Source organism: Vipera ursinii, assembly GCF_947247035.1.
Source record: "Vipera ursinii genome assembly, chromosome: 2".
In the NCBI taxonomy this organism is placed as follows: Eukaryota; Metazoa; Chordata; class Lepidosauria; order Squamata; family Viperidae; genus Vipera; species Vipera ursinii.
In genome coordinates this window covers 275,356,327-275,376,177 of record NC_139513.1, presented here as the reverse complement: position 1 = coordinate 275,376,177, position 19,851 = coordinate 275,356,327, and the positions used below count along the sequence as shown (strand labels likewise).

Genomic DNA, 19,851 nt, shown 5'->3' with positions numbered 1-19,851 from the left:
GCAAAAAATGAAAGCTGAGCAAACGAAATGATCTGATTTGGGAATTAGTAGAAATATAATGATACCACTCTAATGGCAGAAAGTGAAGCAGATGATACCACTCTGATGGCAGAAAGTGAAGAAGAACTAAAGAGCCTCTTGTTGCGGGTGAAGAAGGAGAGTGCAAAACTTGGGTTGAAACTTAACATTAAGAAAACCAAGATCATGGCATCTGGCCCTCTCAATTCCTGGCAAATAGATGGGGAAGAAATGGAGGTAGTGACAGATTTTATTTTCCTGGGCTCCAAGATCATTGCAGATGGGGACTGTAGCCAAGAAATTAAAAGACGCTTGCTCCTGGGGAGGAAAGCCATGGCAAATCTAGACAGCACACTAAAAAGCAGAGACATCACCCTGTCAACAAAAGTGTGTATAGTCAAGGCTATGGTCTCCCCAGTTGCAATGTATGGCAGTGAAAGTTGGACCATAAGAAAGGCTGAGCACCAAAGAATTGAGGCCTTTGAACTATGGTGCTGGAGAAGACTCCTGCGAGTCCCTTGGACTGCAAGGCGATCAAACCGGTCAGTCCTAGAGGAGATCAATCCCGACTGCTCTTTAGAAGGCCAGATCCTGAAGCTAAAACTCAAATACTTTGGCCACCTAATGAGAAGGAAGGACTCAATGGAGAAGAGCCTAATGCTGGGAAAGATCGAGGGCAATAGAAGAAGGGGACGACAGAGAATGAGGTGGCTGGATGGAGTCACTGAAGCAGTAGGCGTGAGCTTAAATGGACTCCAGAAGATGGTAGAGGACAGGAAGGCCTGGAGGAATGTTGTCCATATGGTCACGATGGGTCGGACACGACTTCGCAGCTAACAACAACAACAACAAAGAAATATAATGTCTCAGGAGAAACCCCCTTTGAAATCATATATTCGATAAAGTAGAATAATTCTTCCACCAACGCTGATGGGTTAAGCCACTAGATAGAATATAAACGGAGAGCAAACCTTTCTCCTCACTAACACTGAAGATGTTACATAGTAATGAAACGTCTTCAAGAAAACCACCAAGCTTGGAGAGCGCCAAGAACCCCTCCAATCATATTTTCCAAAATCTTCAGCCTTGGTTTTCAACTCTTTCTTCCTCATCAGTTAGCATTTTACAACCAATCAGGATGTTCTATTTTCAACAGACTGTTTTGAAATATGTTCCTGTGTAAGACTTTTGAGTACAATGATTTCTAACACTTCTGCCAACTTTGCACTTTCCTACAAACCTGATATTTCCATTCAAATGTGGAACAGCAAGCAGCCCACAATAAAAAATAAACACATTATCATTAGAACGTAAAATTCTCCTGGTTAATTTTAGGACAAAAATATTCAGAAAATAATGAAAGGTCCCTTAGCATTATTAATTAAACTTGTGAAGATTTCTGCTTCACAAATTTAATTAATGATGCTAAGGGGTTTTTTCTGCTTAACTGAGTTGTTATGAATGCAGAAACTATGTTACCTGGAGGAAACTAAACCCCTGCTATCCAGTCATTGCAACAGATTGAGGATGTGATACCAAAGACAGTGCAGATCATAAGGCTACTACTTCTGTTTGACCATGTTCCAGTAATCATGTTTTAATGCTATCTCATGGCTTCAAGATGGCTGAATCCTATATTTGTCTAACCCTATCACATCACATGGAAAGGAGACCAAGATGGTTGTTTTCCCCAACAGCTGGAGTAAATAAGTAAGGGAAGCAAAACTATAGAAATCCATCCATCACTTTCCTAAATTCACCCCACATTACATCTGCAAGGAAAGCACTATGGGACAGTCTTTTTTTCCTTAAGCAGAATGCTTAAGCAGCTTGTGGAATTTTGGGTTTCTCTGACTTTTGGGATAAGAAGCCCAGGATAAAAGTCAACTTAGCCAATGGAAGTATTCTCCCTCATCCAATTTCCTGCTATGCTATGCCAATATCGTCATAGATGAAATGTTCTCCTTGGTGAATACAATACTGAAATGTGGACTATCCTATTCTTCAACATCTAGCATTGACAAGAAGCCTGTATCAATAGGAGTGACTGAGGATCCATTGGCAGGACCTGTTTTTTCATAACCATAAACATTTCAGAGTTCAATGGGTCAGTTTCCAATTGATCTCTTGTTCTGATAACAGCTATATCAACATGTAGTTGAAGCTATTATTATACCAGTTGCATAATACACAGGAGATTGCTACAGATGAATGTCTGGAAGAGCTAATTTTTAGTCATATATTTGGAGAAAACTCTGAATTACTCTAGATCATAGCAGACAGCACCCACTTTGGGATGCCTGGAAGCAAAACTTTCAAAGTACTGCCTCTGATATAACAGGATACAGAAAGTAAGGGGTCCTGCAACATGAAGACACCTTTGTCAGGCAGCTTGGACAATCTCTTGAATGGAGTGGCAATTTATAAGGGAGGGTTCTTTTGTGTCAAGAAGAGGGATCTGCAGAGCAATACAATTTATCTGAACTTTACTCTTCTCTGAAAAGAACCTGACAGACTGGAATCTGTTTCCTGTACTTGTTGACAAATGATCCTTAGGGTTACTTGCTCCTGGGCGATATTTAATCTGCAAGCTAAGACCAACTGCTTTTGTAACATGGGAATTGATTGCAAGATCTACTAGTGATAATTGACTGAGTCAAGATGATACAAAACTGGGCCTTAGGGTATTTTAATCACCAATGCTTTTAGCTGATGGAATATATGTCTGATGATGAATATCTAACAGGAACATTTTACCCCAAAGATAAGTATTTGGTCAATAACCTTATTATAGTAGGAAATTAACTTTGTTTTTAAAAATAAAGGGTACTCAAATTGCAATAGGGAATCTATTTTATTAGCCTTACTCAATAAGCAATTCCTACTCTAATTATAGTAGGAAATTATTTTAAATAGTAAAGAGTAGTCAAATTGCAATAAAGCATATACTTTAATAAATACTATGGATAAAGAGTATAAACTTGTTTCCCACAAGTTTCTTTACCTACAAAAGTCTGTCTTATTCCATTCAACTTTCTACAAATGCAAGCAAAGAAGAGAAGGAATCTGTATTCCATTAATACAGTTGCCTAGTAAATCTTGCAAACATTTCTACTTTCAGTGTGGCAAACCACTGTCTTTTTCAATAAGCATGTTCAGTTGATCTTGCAGAATTATTTCTGGATGCAAAGTTCTCTCATCCAGGAAGACCATATAGTTTGTCTTCCAAATTAATCTCTAAATGCAACATAATGTCTCATTCAGCAAGCTCATCTAGTATATCTTGTAAAATTGTCTGAGTGCATTGTAGTACTGTCTCATCCAGAAGAAATATCTGGCAGATTTTGCAAAATAACACCTGAGAACACAGTTGTGTTATTGTACTCAACATAAATGCTTAATAAGTCTTGAAAAATTATAGCATTTTCCCATTCTGTAGATTCACACAGTAAATCTTAGGGGGAAAAGTGTTTTCCAGTTAATTCTAAGTGTCACTTTAATCTGCTAGCACGCTTAAATAAATGTAGAGGGGGGGGGGAAACACACTGAAGTGTACCTCAGTGTTGTCTCATTGTATTAGCATGTTTAGTAGATTTTGCAGAAATATTTTTGCCTACACCATACTTTGTCTCATTCTCTTAACATGTCAATTTAACCTGCTAAATTTATTTTTCGCTGCACTGAAATAAAGTTTCATTGCTCCCATTTAAATATTTGGATATTTCATAAGGAATATTTGTGCATACCAGAAGAAAAAAGGAAACAGATTAGTAATAGGGATTGCTTTTTTAAAAAATAGATTTGTATATATTTGTATATAGCTATACCTTGCAGCTGTCCTACCCAATTGGAAAGGGGAGGGGGGGTTGCGTGGAGCAGTCAAAACAAAATAAATTTAATCATCTTTACATTAATTTTTACTTTTATGAATGGACATTGCTTCCTGGTTAATCCATCCACTAGTAGTAACTGTGAGAGGGATCTCGGAGTCCTAGTGGACAATCACTTAGATATGAGCCAGCAGTGTGCTGCAGCTGCCAAAAAAGCCAACACAGTGTTAGGGTGAATTAACAGAGGGATAGAATCAAGATCATGTGAAGTATTAATACCACTTTACAATGCCTTGGTAAGGCCACACTTGGAATATTGCATCCAGTTTTGGTCATCATGATGTAAAAAAGATGTTGAGACTCTATAAAGAGTACAGAGAAGAGCAACAAAGATGATTAGGGGACTGGAAACTAAAACATATAAGGAATGGTTGCTGGAATTGGGTATGTCTAGTTCAATGAAGAGAAGGGCAAGGGGTGACATGATAGCAGCGTTCCAATATCTCAGGGGCTGCCACAAGGAAGAGGGAGTCAAGCTATTTTCCAAAGCACCTGAAGCCAGGACAAGAAGCAACAGATGGAAACTAATCAAGGAGAGAAACAACATAGAACTAAGTAGAAACTTCCTGACAGTTAGAACAATTAACCAGTGGAACAACCTGCCTCCAGAAGCGGTGAATGCTCCAAGACTGGAAGTTTTTAAGAAGAGACTGGACAGCCATTTGTCTGAAATAATATAGGGTTCCTGCCTGAGCAGGTGGTTGGACTAGATGATCTCCAAGTCCCTTCCAACTTTTATATTATTATTATTATTATTATTATTATTATTATTATTATTATTATTATTATTATTGTTGTTGTTGTTGTTGTTATTGTTGTTATTGTTGTTATTGTTGTTATTGTTGTTATTGTTATTGTTATTTAAATTAACTTTTACTTTATTGACATTATTAATGTTTTAACAGGCCTATAGTGCTGGGAATATTAAATTGGCAAAAACAATATCATACCAATTCTGACCCACCGGGTTCTACCTTTAACAGAATAACCATTTTAGCAGTTTAGGTATGCTGATGAAAGTAGTAATGGATGTGTCAACTTTAGAATGAGCATAGTTGCAGCCATCTTTTTCCTTTTCACTCCTAGTTGCCAGATAGAGGGAGGGAGGGGGTTTGCCAGGTGTTGCACTAGACAAAAGAGACTTTCTCTCTTGGACTTTCTCTCATGGGAACCAAGGTCATTGGCTGCTCCCAATACTGCAGGCTGGGCATTTCATGAAAAGCCCACCAACAAGCTGAGTGGGGAAATGTAGTTGCTTGCATAGCTTTGGGGGTGGGATTTCTTTTGTATGGGGGAATTGTTATGCATCTCTTCAGACTTGGTTTCACTTTTTGAATACCGATACTCTGTACCAATAAACATGTTCTTTGAGGAATTTGCAAGCCTCAGAGTTCTGCTTTATTTGTCTCTGTCGATTGGAACCATGGCTTGGAAAGGTTCTAAGTTATACCTCCCAGAAACCCTCAGACTCCAGGTGTTGCAATGGAGTCATGACACTAAGCAAGTGGGTCATTTTGAATTTTTAAAAACATTGGATCTAGTACGGAGGCAATTCTGGTGGCCAAAATTGAAAAAAGACATTGCGAGTTATGTAAAAAGTGGTGCCACTTGTGCTACCATGAAGAAAATATCCTGGAAAACTGCCAGATTTATTGCAGCAAGTGGTTGACCCCTCTCAGTCTTGGGAGGAGATAGCCATGGATTTTTATAGTAGAGTTATCTGAGAGTAAGGGAAACACTGTGATATAGACTGTGACTGATTTATTTTCCAAACAGGTATGTTTCATCGCTTGCTTGGGGATTTCCTTCTGCCCAGAAACTAACCAAACTGTTTTTGCAGCACATATACCAGCTCCATGCTGCCCCAAAGTAAATTATCTCTGAAAGGAGGGTGCAGTTTACTGCAAAATTTTGGAGGGAATTTGTTAAACTGATTGGGTCCTCCCAGGGGCCCCTGAAAAAGCTAACACAATGGTGGAACAGTATCTCAGAAGTTATGTGAATTACTAGCAGTCAAATTGGGCTGACCTTTTACCTTTTGCAGAGGTAGCCTACAACAATACTATGCACAGTAGTACCGGTCTCACCACATTCAAAATAGTGATGGGTAGAGATTTTATGCCCATGCCTGAGTTCCCACAGGAGCCACCTACTTCCCAAACCTTGGACCAATGGGTGACATCTTTCCAGGGGGGTTGGGTGAACATGAAGAAAGTATTGGCTAAAGCTACAAAGATTTACAAGGAGCAAGCAGACAAACAACGTTCCCCTCAAACCCCTTTTTATGTTGGGCAATTACTTTATCTTTCAACGAAATATCTATGGTTAAAATTGCCTAGCAAGAAATTGGATCCGAAGTTCCTTGGTCCTTTTCCCGTTGTCAGGATCACAAACCCTGTGATGGTGGAGTTAAAGCTTCTGCGATTGTTGGGGAAAATTCATCCTGTGTTTCATTGCAGTCCTTTAAAGCCAGTGTCAGGATCCACCTTAAGACCCATTCCGAAAAAGCTGCCTGGACCAATGGTGGTGGAGGGAGAGACACATTATGAAATTAAATGTATTCTGGACTCTAGGTTGCACAAAGGAAAACTACAATACCTTGCCAGTGAAAGGTTACCCCCTTTCAGAGGCTACATGGGTGAAATGTACGAATGTGAAGGTGGATAGGTTAATAAAGGAATTTTATGATAAGTACCCTCACAAACCGCGAGGGGATGGATAACCTGATTTGTGTTTCCCCTGCAGGATACTCTTTCTTTCGGCAGAGGAGCCGACTGTCAACTTTAGAATGAGCATAGTTGTAGCCATCTTTTTCCTTCTCATTCCTAGTTGCCACATAGCATGGAGGGAGGGGGTTTTGCCAGGTGTTGCGCTAGACAAAACAGACTTTCTCGGACTTTCTCTCATGAGAACGAAGGTCATCGGCTGCTCCCGAGACTGCAGGCTGGGCGTTTCATGAAAAGCCCGCCAACAAGTTGAGTGGGGAAGCGTAGTTGCTTGCATAGTTTTGGGGGTGGGATTTCTTTTGTATGGGGGAATTGTTATGCATCTCTTCAGACTTGGTTTCACTTTTGAAGTACCGACACTCTGTACCAATAAACATGTTCTTTGAGGAATTTGCAAGCCTCAGAGTTCTACTTTATTTGTCTCTGTCGATTGGAACCAAGGCAGGATGAACAGTAACACTTTATTTTATATTCTATCAAATTAAGGCTTATTTTTACAGAAATGAAGTTGAATTTTTCGCTATTGCTTACAGATTTGAAGATAGTAAGATGATTGCTTACAGCTGTATTCTCTCTCTCTCTTAAGAAAATAGATTTTATTTTCTGGACAAAGCTTAGGGTCAGAAAGTAATTATTGTAAAGATTGAAGTTGCCCTCGGTTCCCAGACCAGAGAAAGCAGCTTAGTAAACAAAGAACCAATGGCAAAGAGATTCAAGGTCAAGAAAAGATCAGCCAATAGTCAACTCAAAAAGGAGAAAGGAGAAACAGATGTAGGTTTATATGAAGATTTATATAGGTTTATACAGCAGATTTCCTAAATAAAGAATTTCTTCTTAGCTATTCTCGATAACTTTGGATTTGTCTACAGAGCTAAAGGGACAGTTTTCTCAACTTTTATGGCTGTTCCTGATATAAACTTAAAATTGGCCTAAACGGGGTTTTGACTGTTGGGGATTAATCCAAATATACAACAGTTCCTTTAGTGATCATTCAAATTTACAACAGTACTGAAAATAGTGACATATTACTGTTTTTCCACACCTACCAGCATCCCCAGGGCCATGTAATCAAAATCTGGATGCTTGGCAACTGGTTCAATATTTATGACGGCTGCAGTGTCCGAGGGTCATGTGATCCCCTTTTGCAACCTTCTGACAAGCAAAGCCAAGGGAGAAGCTAGATTTATTTAACAATTGTGTTACTAACTTAACCACAGCAGTGATTCACTTAACAACTGTGGCAAGAAAGGTCATAAAATAGGACAAAATTCACTTAGCAACTGTCTTGCTTATTAACAGAATTGTGGTCATAAGTCGAGGACCACCTGTTATTTCTGTATGTTTATGGGTTTAACAGAAAATAATCAGCAAGCATCACCTCTTATACTCCAACTATTTCTATGTTAGTATGGGAACATCTGTCAGCATTTTTTGGGGAAAAACAGATGCAGTTAGGAGGCCATCTGCCTAAGGGAGGATCAATTAAACAAAAACACATTAAAACTCTAAAAATCTGGCAGCAAACCTAGGAGGCCTTCCAAAGCCTTGCAAATAATAATGCAAACATTGCAGCAATTCTACAACTCTTTCCCACCACACCAGTATATTGTCACAAAGAAGGAATTGGGGAAGTGGAGGAATGAACTGGGTAGTCACATAGGAAATGAGAAGCAGGATGAGGCAAAAGTCTCTCCAACAGAAGCATAGACCCACAGCAATAAAAGGTCATTTGCAGGTCTGTAACAGAATTTCCCCCATTCATGGAAACAATGGTACCAAGACGGACAGATGTCAGAATTGCAAGCCTTCAGTAGAGGGGCTGTGTTGCTTTACTAGTGAAATATATATGTACCTTGGTCTGGAAAACTTTGCAGTATAAAATTGGGGCATTCAAAGACATAAGTCTTTGTTTAGTAGAGTTCACATTTCATGTCTTAGGTTGCCCCTTAAAAAATAATTACTGTATACTCTGAGGATAAGTTCTTGGACATCTAGACTCTATAAAATCCACTAGACTCAGCTTATGCCCTGTGAAGTTCAGGATGTTGACTGTCTTTTTCCCCAAAGCTCTCCCTGACCTGTCTTTTGTATACAGAACATGGAGTCCCTTCCTACTTTCTGCACAGAAAAAGGGGTTGTGAAGAAGGAGCCTCTAAGAGAAGAGAGAAAAAAGAGAAATAGAAAACTCCACATGGGTTCCTCCATGCAGAGGAAAGGCAGAAAGCCACTATTGTGTCTCTCTCTTTCTCTCTACATTTTTCCCCAAATGGTTTACAAAGTCTACAGAGCCATGGAATGCAAAGAATCAGTCCTTACAAGTATATAACAGATTCAGGGGCAATCAATCATCTTCATTATATGTTTCTTCAAACATTCTAAAAGTACACAGTAATGTCAGTCATCTTCAATGAGTCAACATCAACAATATTCTTTTCTCAGATGGGGCTCAAAATCCAATTCAAGAACAAGAGAGCTGAAGAAGATTCTTGGATGAGAAGCAAAATGTCTTCAAAGAAAAACAAGAAAATCCAGTTGCCTTGTGAAAAAGTATCTTTGGGATAATAATGACCTGGATGACTGAGAATCTCCATAGACATTCAAGAGCAAGGATTGCCTTGGATTCTTCACTGTTCCTCCATGGAAGCTGAATGAGATGCTGGAAATATTTCATTTATTTAAATTTCCTATTTCTTAGCTCCCCATCTTCTCCATATACAATGCAATCAACATATAAATATTATTTATATTTAATATTAAAATTTATTTACGATCAAAACATTTTAGATGATAAAATATAACAGTATAACATTTCCAAAAGGTAAAAAAATTCCAAGATGGATATTTAGCAATAGTTAATAAGGTGGAGGAGTGGTACTCATGGGCCAACAAGTCCTAAGGTTGTGTGGCCCTCTGTGCCCCCCATGCAAGGCTGCACAGCCATATTTTGACCCCATTGAGGAAGACTAGGAGCATGGAGGCCCATCTCACCTTTGGGAGCAAGTTGTTCAATAATGCGGGGGCAGCGGCAGAGAAGCTCTCTTCCTAGACCCCACCAGTTGAAATTCTTTGACTACCTTCCTTGCCTGAGTGGGATGGGTCATGAACTGGACCCAAAGAAGCATAACAGGTGTACAATGTGGAATTGGGCAAAGGCTCTTCTGGCCACACCTGCTACCTGCTCTTTGAACAGGAGTCATGAGCCTAAAAGGACCCCAAAGTTATGGACTAGGTCTTTCTAGGGTAGCACAACTCCATCCTGGATACAGAGGAGCCCACTCACAGCCACTCCGTCTTATCAGGGTTCAGTTGAAGTCTGTTGTTTCCCATCCAGACCCCTCCAGACCCCAGGAACCATGAAAGGACATCCACTGGATTATTCCCTTCACCTGGGGCAGAGATATTTAGCTCGATATCATCAGCGTATTGGTGATATATAGAGAGACTGATGATCTCACCCATAGGTTTCATGTAGATGTTAAAAAGAAGCAGAGACCTTTGATACCCCACAAAGGAGGGGTCATGAACAGGATTTCTCAGTCCCTATTAGGTACGGACTTGAAAGAAGGAGATAACTGCACAAAACTGTGCCATTCACCCCCAAATCCCTAAGTTTGGGTTAGATACCATGGTTGATGACATTGAAAGCCACTGAGAGGTCAAGGACAATGAAGATGGATGTACCAGCTCCATCCTGCTCCTGTCAGAGATCATCCATGAGTTCAACCAATGCAGTTTTGGTCCCAATAAGGAAGGATTCTCCAGTTATGGAGAGGTTTGTGGTGTTCCATAGTTGTTGCATGTTGATTGTTGAAGTAAATATTATGCTCTGCTTGTCTATTTTCCAACATAAGTTTAATCTAAGCTATTTGATCCAGTTTCTTTCACAGTAACGTAGCTGAGTTTGTAAAAGCAGTTTGCAATGTGCAGGAAATATTTCCTTAAAAAGAGTGAAATTACTTTCTAGCAATTTTCAGAGATAGCAATAGCAATTGCATTTAGACGTATATATATCACTTCATGGTGCTCTACAGCCCTCTCTAAGCAGTTTACAGAGTCAGCATATTGACCCCAACAATCTTGGTCCTTTGGTGCAGGTGTACTTCTTAAAAGATGGCCTTGTTGGTAAAACTGTTCTGGGAGCAACCTATGAAGTTTATTTATCTGTTATCTGTAGTTCCTAGACCAGGGGTCAGGAACCTGAAACAGTGAAAGAGCCACTCGGAACCGGTTCCCTCACAAAAGGAAAAACTGGGAGCCGCAAAAAATGTGTGCGCATGCGCGTACATGCGCACATGTGCAGAACAGGGTTTGACTGAAGAGTAGAGCCAAGGCGAGATATGCACCTACCCTGCATATTTGAATTGATTGGTTGAACTTTTTTAGTCCCACTTTTTTTTTTTGGACTGCACATGGACTGCACTGGGAGCCGCAGGAGACGGCTGAAAGAGCTGCATGCGGCTCCGGAGCCGCAGGTTGCAGACCTGTGTCCTAGACTATAACCAAGCTTTGCAAGAAAAATGAAGATAGGACATATCAGTTCCCATTCAGACAGCAAGAGGGCAGGAGACATCTCAAAATATTAGTTAGGCTTCTTTAGCCATGCAGCCAATTTTTCCCCAACCCTTTTGAGTTTTTTTCATATAATGCATGAAAGCTAAGCTGATTAAACCATGATTTATCACAGTTATGACTGTGACAGAGGTATAGTACCCATGATTCTTAATCAATGCTGTGTATAGACATTTTCAATCAAAATAGAGCTGGAAGGGACCTTGGAGATCTTTTAGTCCAACCCCCTGCTCAAGCAGGAAACCCTATACCAAGGGTGTCAAACTGGCAGCCCGCAGTCCAGATGTGTCACATGCAGGCCACGCCCATCCTGGCTCCGCAAAGGCAAAAAAGTCGCTATATGTCATAATACGTCATGTGACACAATTAACTTTGACACCTGTGCCCTATACCTGCCTGCAATTAGTGCAGGTTCGCATCCCACCAGGCTCAAGATTGACTCAGCCTTCCATCCTTCCGAGGTAGGTAAAATGAGGAGCCAGATTGTTGGGGGCAATTAAGCTGACTTTGTAATAATGCCGCTTGTGAAAGCCCTAATAAGCAGGCATATACATAGAATGAAGGCTACTGCTAAGCTTGTAAGCCGCCCTGAGTCTTCGGAGAAGGGCGGGATATAAATGGAATTAAAATAAAAATAGATAAATAAAAATTTCAGAGAATTACTGTATTCTCTTGCAAAATAGTATTTATAACCACTGTTTGCATCCTCCAAATTCTTGTATGTGTGCTTCATTTCATATTTACAGTCATAATAAGATTATCAGTACAACTATCATATAATAAGCATTTTTGTCCATATTGTGCATGGTACCTGGTAGGGCCATGAAGATTAAACATGGGATAGTTCTGTTCCTTTTAGTAAGCCACGTATAAAAATGACTGTGGAGCAGGAGCATTTATACATGTGTTTCAATTTACCATTTCAACAGTTTCCCTGTGGTTAGATTGCAATGTTGGCTATAATCCTAAAATGAAAGGTCACATTTTTTTTTTGGGGGGGGAAATGAAAATAATCCAACTGATATTTTTTTACCTGATTGAAAATATTTTGGTGCTGGGCCATCTTTTTCTCCTTTGGCACAAAGAAGCGCATAACCTTGTAAAAAGCCTCGTCTGTCTTCAACAGATATATTCTTCCATTTTACTGAGATAGAATCAGAGGTGGTATGTTGCACGCTAAAATCAGGTGCCTTTTTGGGACCTGGATAGGAAACAACCAAATATTCCTTGAATGTAGAGAGGACAGATTCCCCTCCTACTCAGAATATCCTCCTCTACCCACTGGAGCAATTGTGCAGTGTTTCACAACCTTAGAAATTTTAAGATGGATGGTCTTCCATTCTCCATGCTGGCTGAGGAATTCTGGAAGTTGAAGACCACCCATCTTAAAGTTATCAAGACTGAATCATCGGGCTATAGTGAAGTAAAACATGCCTTTTGCAAACAGAAGGTAATTCTAGGTAGCTGAACTTCTTCAGAAGAAGCTTTTTGGATGAGAAGCAAAACATCTTCAAAACAAAGAAAATCCAGCTGCCTTTTGAAAAAGCACCTTTGGGACACCCATTTTGTTGTATAAATTTTCCAAGAAATAATACAATTATTGATGGCATTTCATTCTCTATTATCTCAACCCTCTTGAATTCTAATGAGCTCCACCCATCTTAAAAGAAGGATTATGATTTATGTTTAGTAGAATTCTGGTCTGCAAGAAAAGTGGGAGTCCAGAATAGCTCTTCACTCAAGTATTCTTTGAATCATTTTCAACATGGGAAAAAAGTTCAAGAATTGCACTCTGAGACACGTTTCCTTTCTGGAGCTGCCTTTATTTCTACCTAGACCTATAGACATTTAAGTTACATTTAACATTAAGGACTGGATTTAATGATTAGATTTAGATTACTGTAGCATTTTCTCAAATGGCTGAATCCTGTTTATACACTATCTTCTTTTCCCCTTTATTTTCAAGAGAGAGCTGTAATTCTTCTAATTGTATCCTATTGTTTGAAAATAAAAGATCTGAGCCAACCAGCTGTATAAACGTGCTTAAATGCAAGCTCAAAGCTAATATTAGCTGGCTCTTATTTCATATCCTGGCTTTTGTTCAACAATCTCCACTTCCATTAATGAACACGTTTCTGCCAACAGCTTTTAACAAAAAATAATAACATGTGCTTACTCAGTTCTTGTATGTAGCCCTTTAGATATCCCAGTAGCTGATATCCAGTTTCTTTGCAGCCAAAGACAGAAAACGTATATCGAACTCCAGGCTGGAAGACAGCTACAACACAAAAATGTAATTTATAAATTTTCATTATGGCGCTACATTTAAAATAAAGGTATATTTTCATACCAAGCACGCAGGAAACAATCTTTTGAATTAGAGGAATGTTTGTTTGTTTTTTTACAATAGAAATTGAGAAATTTCTAACAACTTATCTAACAACTGGGACCTTTGAACGGAATTTGTTGAGCATAAGTAAGCTGTAATAATCATCTTCCTCAAAATAAATTTAGCAGTTACCCAATTGAAAGCTAGGTGGAAGTCAGATCAAAAGGTTGGCATCACAATTACAGATCAAAATTTAGTAAAGCAAATTAGAAATTCAAATTGTGCACATATAAAGAGGATATATAATGCTTTAATTGAATTGGATTCGGAAACGGAACTGGTTAAAGACTGCATGATAAAGTGGGCACAAAATATTCAGGAACCAATTTTGTTGGACACCTGGGAGATAATTTGGGTCAGAAATGTTAAATTTACCCAGGCTCAAAATTTAAGAGAAAATTTTTATAAAATGTTTTATAGATGGCATCTGGATCCCAAGAAGTTGTCCAACATGTATCCTAATTTACAGTCTAAATGTTGGAGGTGTGGTAGTTTAGAAGCTACTTATTTTCACATGTGGTGGACTTGTAGAAATATAAAAGCTTTTTGGATTAAAATTTGGTGGAACATTCAAAAGAGAAAGATAAAGTTTTCCCTGCAATTGTTTTTATTGGGTATTGTTGTAGATTGTGATGTTAAAGAAACTAACTTGATGTTGAACATGATAACGGCAGCACGGTTACTGGTGGGACAATATTGAAAGAAGGATAGTTTGCCCACTGTAGAAGAATGGGTGTTTAAAGTTTCGAATCTTGCAGAAATGTCTAAGATTTCTGCTTATTTGAAGGATCATTCACAGGAAAGATACCTTTCAGTTTGGAGGAGATGGATAAATTATATTCAAAACAAATATGGGACTAAAAAGTTCCATTTGGCTTATGAGTATATGTTAGTGGGATATTGTTATTGGTACGTTGTTTGTAGTTATGCTAAAAGAGAGTTAAAGCGCATTATGAATTTGGTTAATTGTATATTATGCATAATTTTTATTTAGAATATGATTATTGTAACTATAATCCTGTATTTAGCTCTGGGAAGTGGGTGGGTTTGGGGTGGGAGGGATTTGGGGATATATTGTAAAATTTTGTTTTTGTAAAACTCTTTAATAAAAAAATAATAATAAATTTGGCAGTTTATTTGGAGTGTTTCCTTTTTACTTTATTATTTATTGATTTATTATTGGTACATAACTCTTTTCTGAGAAGGGCTTGCATGTCTGTATGACATGACTTGACATGATTTAACATGTGCTATTGTGACCCATCAGCATGCAGCAAGAGCCAGCGGACCAAAGTAGCGTGTAGTAGGGATGGAGAGCTGGGTGCTTTAAGGTAGCTCCTTAAGCAAAGGGAGTATCTCCTTGTTAGTTGCCACTTGGCTTCTTCAAATATTTATATTGTAAAAGGTTTCTGCCTTTCTTTGCCCACTTTAGCCTTAATTTCGAAAGGAAAGCTGAAGTGTTGCTCTTACCTGATTTAATATCAGCATTTGTCACATGTGAAGAAAACGTTTCCCACTGAACAGCTGTACACGGCTCAGGACCATAACACCACCTCACCACGTAGCCACAAGTTACATTGGGGTCCGGGTGCCAAGCAAGATAAATACTATCATCTTTTCCAATTCCCTTTTCTATGGAAATATCGCCTGTTATAAAAGTAATATAAAAGATTATTCCTTAGAACTATGCACAAATATAGTATGCTAATTAGGACTATAATGCAGATATGGCCCATACAATATATCATGTGGGCTACATTTTCAAATACCATTTTGATCTCAATGAACACAAATAACACAAGATCCTTTTAGGTGACCACACAATCTTAAGTTCCTTAGGCAGGGGTATTCATGCAACTTTGATTTAAAGGGGCCATTAGCCGTGAGTATCTGTAGAGGGAGAAAATTCAATTCAATCACAATAGAGCTGGAAGGGACCTTGGGGGTCTTCTAGTCCAACCCCCTGTTCAAGCAGGAGACCCTATACCAGTGGTGGTGAACCTATGGCACGCATGCCAGAGGGGGGCACTCGAAACCACTTGTGCCGGAACAACAACTGGCAGCACCAGTTACCACCAGGGCACAAGAAAAAATGAAGCCAAAGGTAGATAGCCGAACTGGAATAGAATTCAGGAAGTCTTTGGAAAGCGATGAATGGTTCCAGAAAAATAGACATGTGTGCACAATTAAAGATGGACTGCCGTGGGTGGGGGAGAAGCTATATATACCTGCCACCCAGAGAATCAATTTCATGCAACTGTGCCATGATACAAAATCATCAGGACACTTTGGTTTTGTAAAAAGCTTACACTTAACTAAAAGGCAATTTTGGTGGCCATCTATGAAAAAGGACATAGAAAGCTATGTGGGTAGCTGTCAAATTTGCATGATGGCCAAAAGACTGCAAGGGAAACCGCCAGGTCTGTTACAACCGGTGGTAAACCCCTCAGCCCCATGGAAAGAAATAGCCATGGATTTTATCGTAGAACTGCCAGAAAGTAATGGAAACACCGTAGTCTGGACTGTCACAGATCTGTTCTCTAAGCAAGTACATTTCATACCTTGCCAAAAAATCCCGACTGCATAAGCATTAGCAAAACTTTTTGTACAGCATATTTACAGATTGCACGGGGTACCACAACACACCATATCTGATAGAGGGGTGCAATTTACGTTGGCATTTTGGAAAGAATTTTTATCCCTCTTAGGAACCACCCAAGGACTGTCATCTAGTCACCACCCTCAAACGGACGAGGCTTCTGATCGACTTAACTCTGTATTTGAACAATATTTAAGATGTTTTATTAATTTCCAGCAATCTAATTGGACGGACGTACTGCCTTTCGCAGAAGTAGCATATAATAATGCAGTCCACTCAAGCACAGGTTACACTCCTTTTCAAGTAGCTACAGGCCAGAGTTTCGACCCAATACCAGAACTAACCCCAAAAGAACCGGTCATTCCCGAACTGAAGGAATGGATTGCTCAATTACAAAATACCTGGCCAATGGTTAGGAAAGCGTTAGAAGATGCAAGATAAGGATACAAGACACAGGCAGACAAAAAAAGAACCGATCCCACACATTCAGGGTAGGAGAGATGGTATATTTATCCACAAAATACCTGAAATCACTCCAACCCTGTAAAAAACTAGGACCAAAATATATTGGACCTTTTCCAATTAAGAAAATCATAAACCCATTAACAGTTGAATTAGAACTACCCCAAAATCGTAGATGAATACACCCAACCTTTCACTGCAGTTTAATAAAGAGAGAACAACAATCACCCCTACGAACAAAAATCCCACCACCACCACCCTCCATCATGGTGGAAGGAGAACAACATTTTGAAGTCAAAGAAATCTTAGATTTTTCAGAGTTTCCCATGCTTTTTGAGTTTTTTTTCCCCTTTAGGAAAAGAACTTTAGGAATATATGACAAAATGTGCATGATGATGTCATAACACCAATATGGTGACTTAAGTACTTGCATCCGATGTTAGATAATTGTGTTGTTTGCATTATGACATCACTATGCATATTTCATCACTTTGGCAATATTACAGTTTGTTGTGAATGCAGGTATTATGTTTTGTCACAGTGTGCCAGATGTTTAGACTGGTTTTGACATTTTTATCCACCTATTGAATCCTTCTCAAGGACCTGGGATAGGCAGATGCTGTTGTTTGATGTTGTTAAAGGTGTCAGTCACAGAATGTAAGCTGTCACAAGTAAAGCTTCCTTTTGCAATTAACTGATGGCAATTTTGTCAATGCTGGTCGTGTTCAAGAGGTGCTTTAGATATTTTGAGATTGCACCAAGGTACCTTGATAGTTATCTTTTCTTTCTTTTGTCACAGCCATTGTCTTTGCTGTGCCCACTATCCAGATTTTTTTTTTGCCTTTTCTTAATGACAGTTGTTAAGTCTGGGGTATTGCATGGTAGATGCTTGTCTGTTTGAATTCTATTATCATTATGGCCCTAGCTTCAGTATAATTTCTGCTCAGGACAACTCAAAGCAGAAAACTGGATCAACTGATGTATTTTTACATGCAAATATATTAAATTCTACAAGATATTACCACAATAAAAATCAATGACATTCTGAGTTAAAAAATGGGAATGCAGTGTTAAATTTTATAAAAAATACTTCTCTTTTCCTCATATAATTTGGCTCTAAGTAATGGAATAGCTTAGTCCGATGTTCTCAATCTTCACAACTTAAAATGCATGGATTCAGTCCCCAGAATTCTCTAACAGGAGGCTGGCTGGGGGAAATTCTGGAAATTGAAGTCCATGCATTTTAAAGTTGTCAAGCTTGAAAAACACTGTAGTAGACTGCTAAGCCACTTAGCATCAAATAGTAAATGTGGACTTGAACTAGCATGCTACGGAGAGAACAGGACAACTACTCTTCAGCAACGGAGTTTAATGCAAAAGCCTGGTTTTGGGTTGTTGTTTTTTTTTGTTTGCTATCCACAGCAGCGTTGCAGGTGGAATGTGGAAAGAGAAGCAAACAGAAGCCATGGAAGCAATACAATCAGCAACTTTCACAAAAAGCACTCTATGGAAATTGACAAATTTGATTTTGGTTACTTCAGAAGAAATCCAATTTTGCTTCAGGGAATCACAGCATCTTTTCAAGGTATCCCCATTAGGCTGTGAGCTTGGGTTTTGTGCTGGACTTTCTGGTGATGGTGCTGATGATTTTCTTGAAAACATTCTCTCTATATATCATATTCATTAAGGTTTAGCATACTTGGAGTTGCTTCCTTGTACACTTTCCATTTACTATCTGAATGGGTTTAGGCCATTCAGGTTGGTTGACAATGGACTCAACTTAGCAAGAATCCTTTAGCATTGTAAATAACTAATGGCAGTGGCACTCACAGAAAAGAACAGACCTATTTCCTCTTTTCTGAAAGCAAAGTAGAATCAAAGCATAACAGAAGCACCCTTTCCAGTTATGATCTTCATCCCTTAAACAGATGGGCTTTGGGCCATCAGCCAACTAGGCAATGGGTTACCCAACCTCCCCCATCTCGTTATATACTGTATGCTTCTCCTTATCCTGGACTTTTGTAGGAGAGAGATATTTTATTCCTTAACTATTGCTCAGCCCCTCCAGCTTTTGTACTGCCAACTGCGCTGACAGCATTCCTTTCTAAATTCCCTCATAAAAAACGCAAGCATATCTCAAGCAAAACACATACACCTACACCGAAATGAAGCACTGTCTTTCATAAGCATCTGTAATGTTTGCAAAAAGTAGAAAGTCCAGTCTGAAGCAACAGCCAGCATATTCCTCATGCTGTTTTTTAGATGAGTTAGCCTCAACAATGTTGATTCATTACTCACAATGCCTCTCACGTTACCAATAATGCAAAGACATATTTAGTCATCCAAATATGTTCCTTTGTAAGGAACATCAGATGAGCCATAAGAATTGTAAGCTGTTCATATCACTCAGAGCTACAGATTACAGAACCTGGAATAGCAGTTAATGGTTTCTCAGGAAAAAAAAATCCCTGGTATAATTTACAAGGAAATTCCATTATTCTAGAAATAGCATCAGTCTGTTCAGGTAAAGTTTATCATTAAAAAAAAAAAAGAAAAATCATCTGAGTTTTGATTAGTACAAAACCTACTTCAAAGGTATATGTCATTCTATCTAACCTAAGTCTGATCCCATAATACTAGAATATAGAAATAGAAAATTCCTCCCCTTATCTAAAACTCCTCTCGCCATCTCTTTGTTGTTTCTTTCTTAGTTAAATAAATCCACTGAGGGAGTGACTTGTCAGACTGGTTCTTTGTGAAGTGCCAGGCACATATAAATCAATGCTAATAAATCAACTGCTTCGGGGGGGGGGGGTAAGTTTTGATCATAAAATGTCTGCAAGTTTTTAAACATTCTCAGATACATGCTGACAGCACATGGCTATTTTGAGCCTACAAGTTATGTTGGTATCATCATCAAGTTATGTTGATCATCATCATCTTTCCCATTTTAGAGGTTTGAAGTAGTTTGAAGTTTCAGTAAATAATTTGTGCGAAGCTGGGTTCCTGAAAACCTAATGAATGCTGAATATATTGTCCACTAGTATAATTCTTAGTTTCAATACTTCTCTACAAAAACTAGAAAAAACATGGCTATTTCCACGGCTCCAAGATTTTCTTTTGAAGGTTACTCTTCTGGCATAGGAAACACAACTAAATAGAACAATAGACAGATTGAGTGGGGGGGAAGGTGTCAAT

At 38.8% G+C, this 19,851-nt stretch overlaps 1 protein-coding gene across 4 annotated transcripts in view; it reads right to left on the bottom strand.

Annotated features, from left to right (window-relative positions):
* The window catches only part of LIFR (LIF receptor subunit alpha), a 99,261-nt gene that overhangs the window by 7,750 nt on the left and 71,660 nt on the right, over window positions 1-19,851 (bottom strand). For all 4 annotated transcript variants that reach the window (XM_083356801.1, XM_083356802.1, XM_083356803.1 and 1 more), the window contains 3 exons: window positions 15,063-15,239; window positions 13,380-13,481; window positions 12,237-12,404 (listed from right to left, as the gene is read on the bottom strand). In XM_083356801.1, the coding sequence (XP_083212927.1) occupies window positions 12,237-12,404; window positions 13,380-13,481; window positions 15,063-15,239 (447 nt within the window). The remainder of the gene's footprint in view (window positions 1-12,236; window positions 12,405-13,379; window positions 13,482-15,062; window positions 15,240-19,851) is intronic.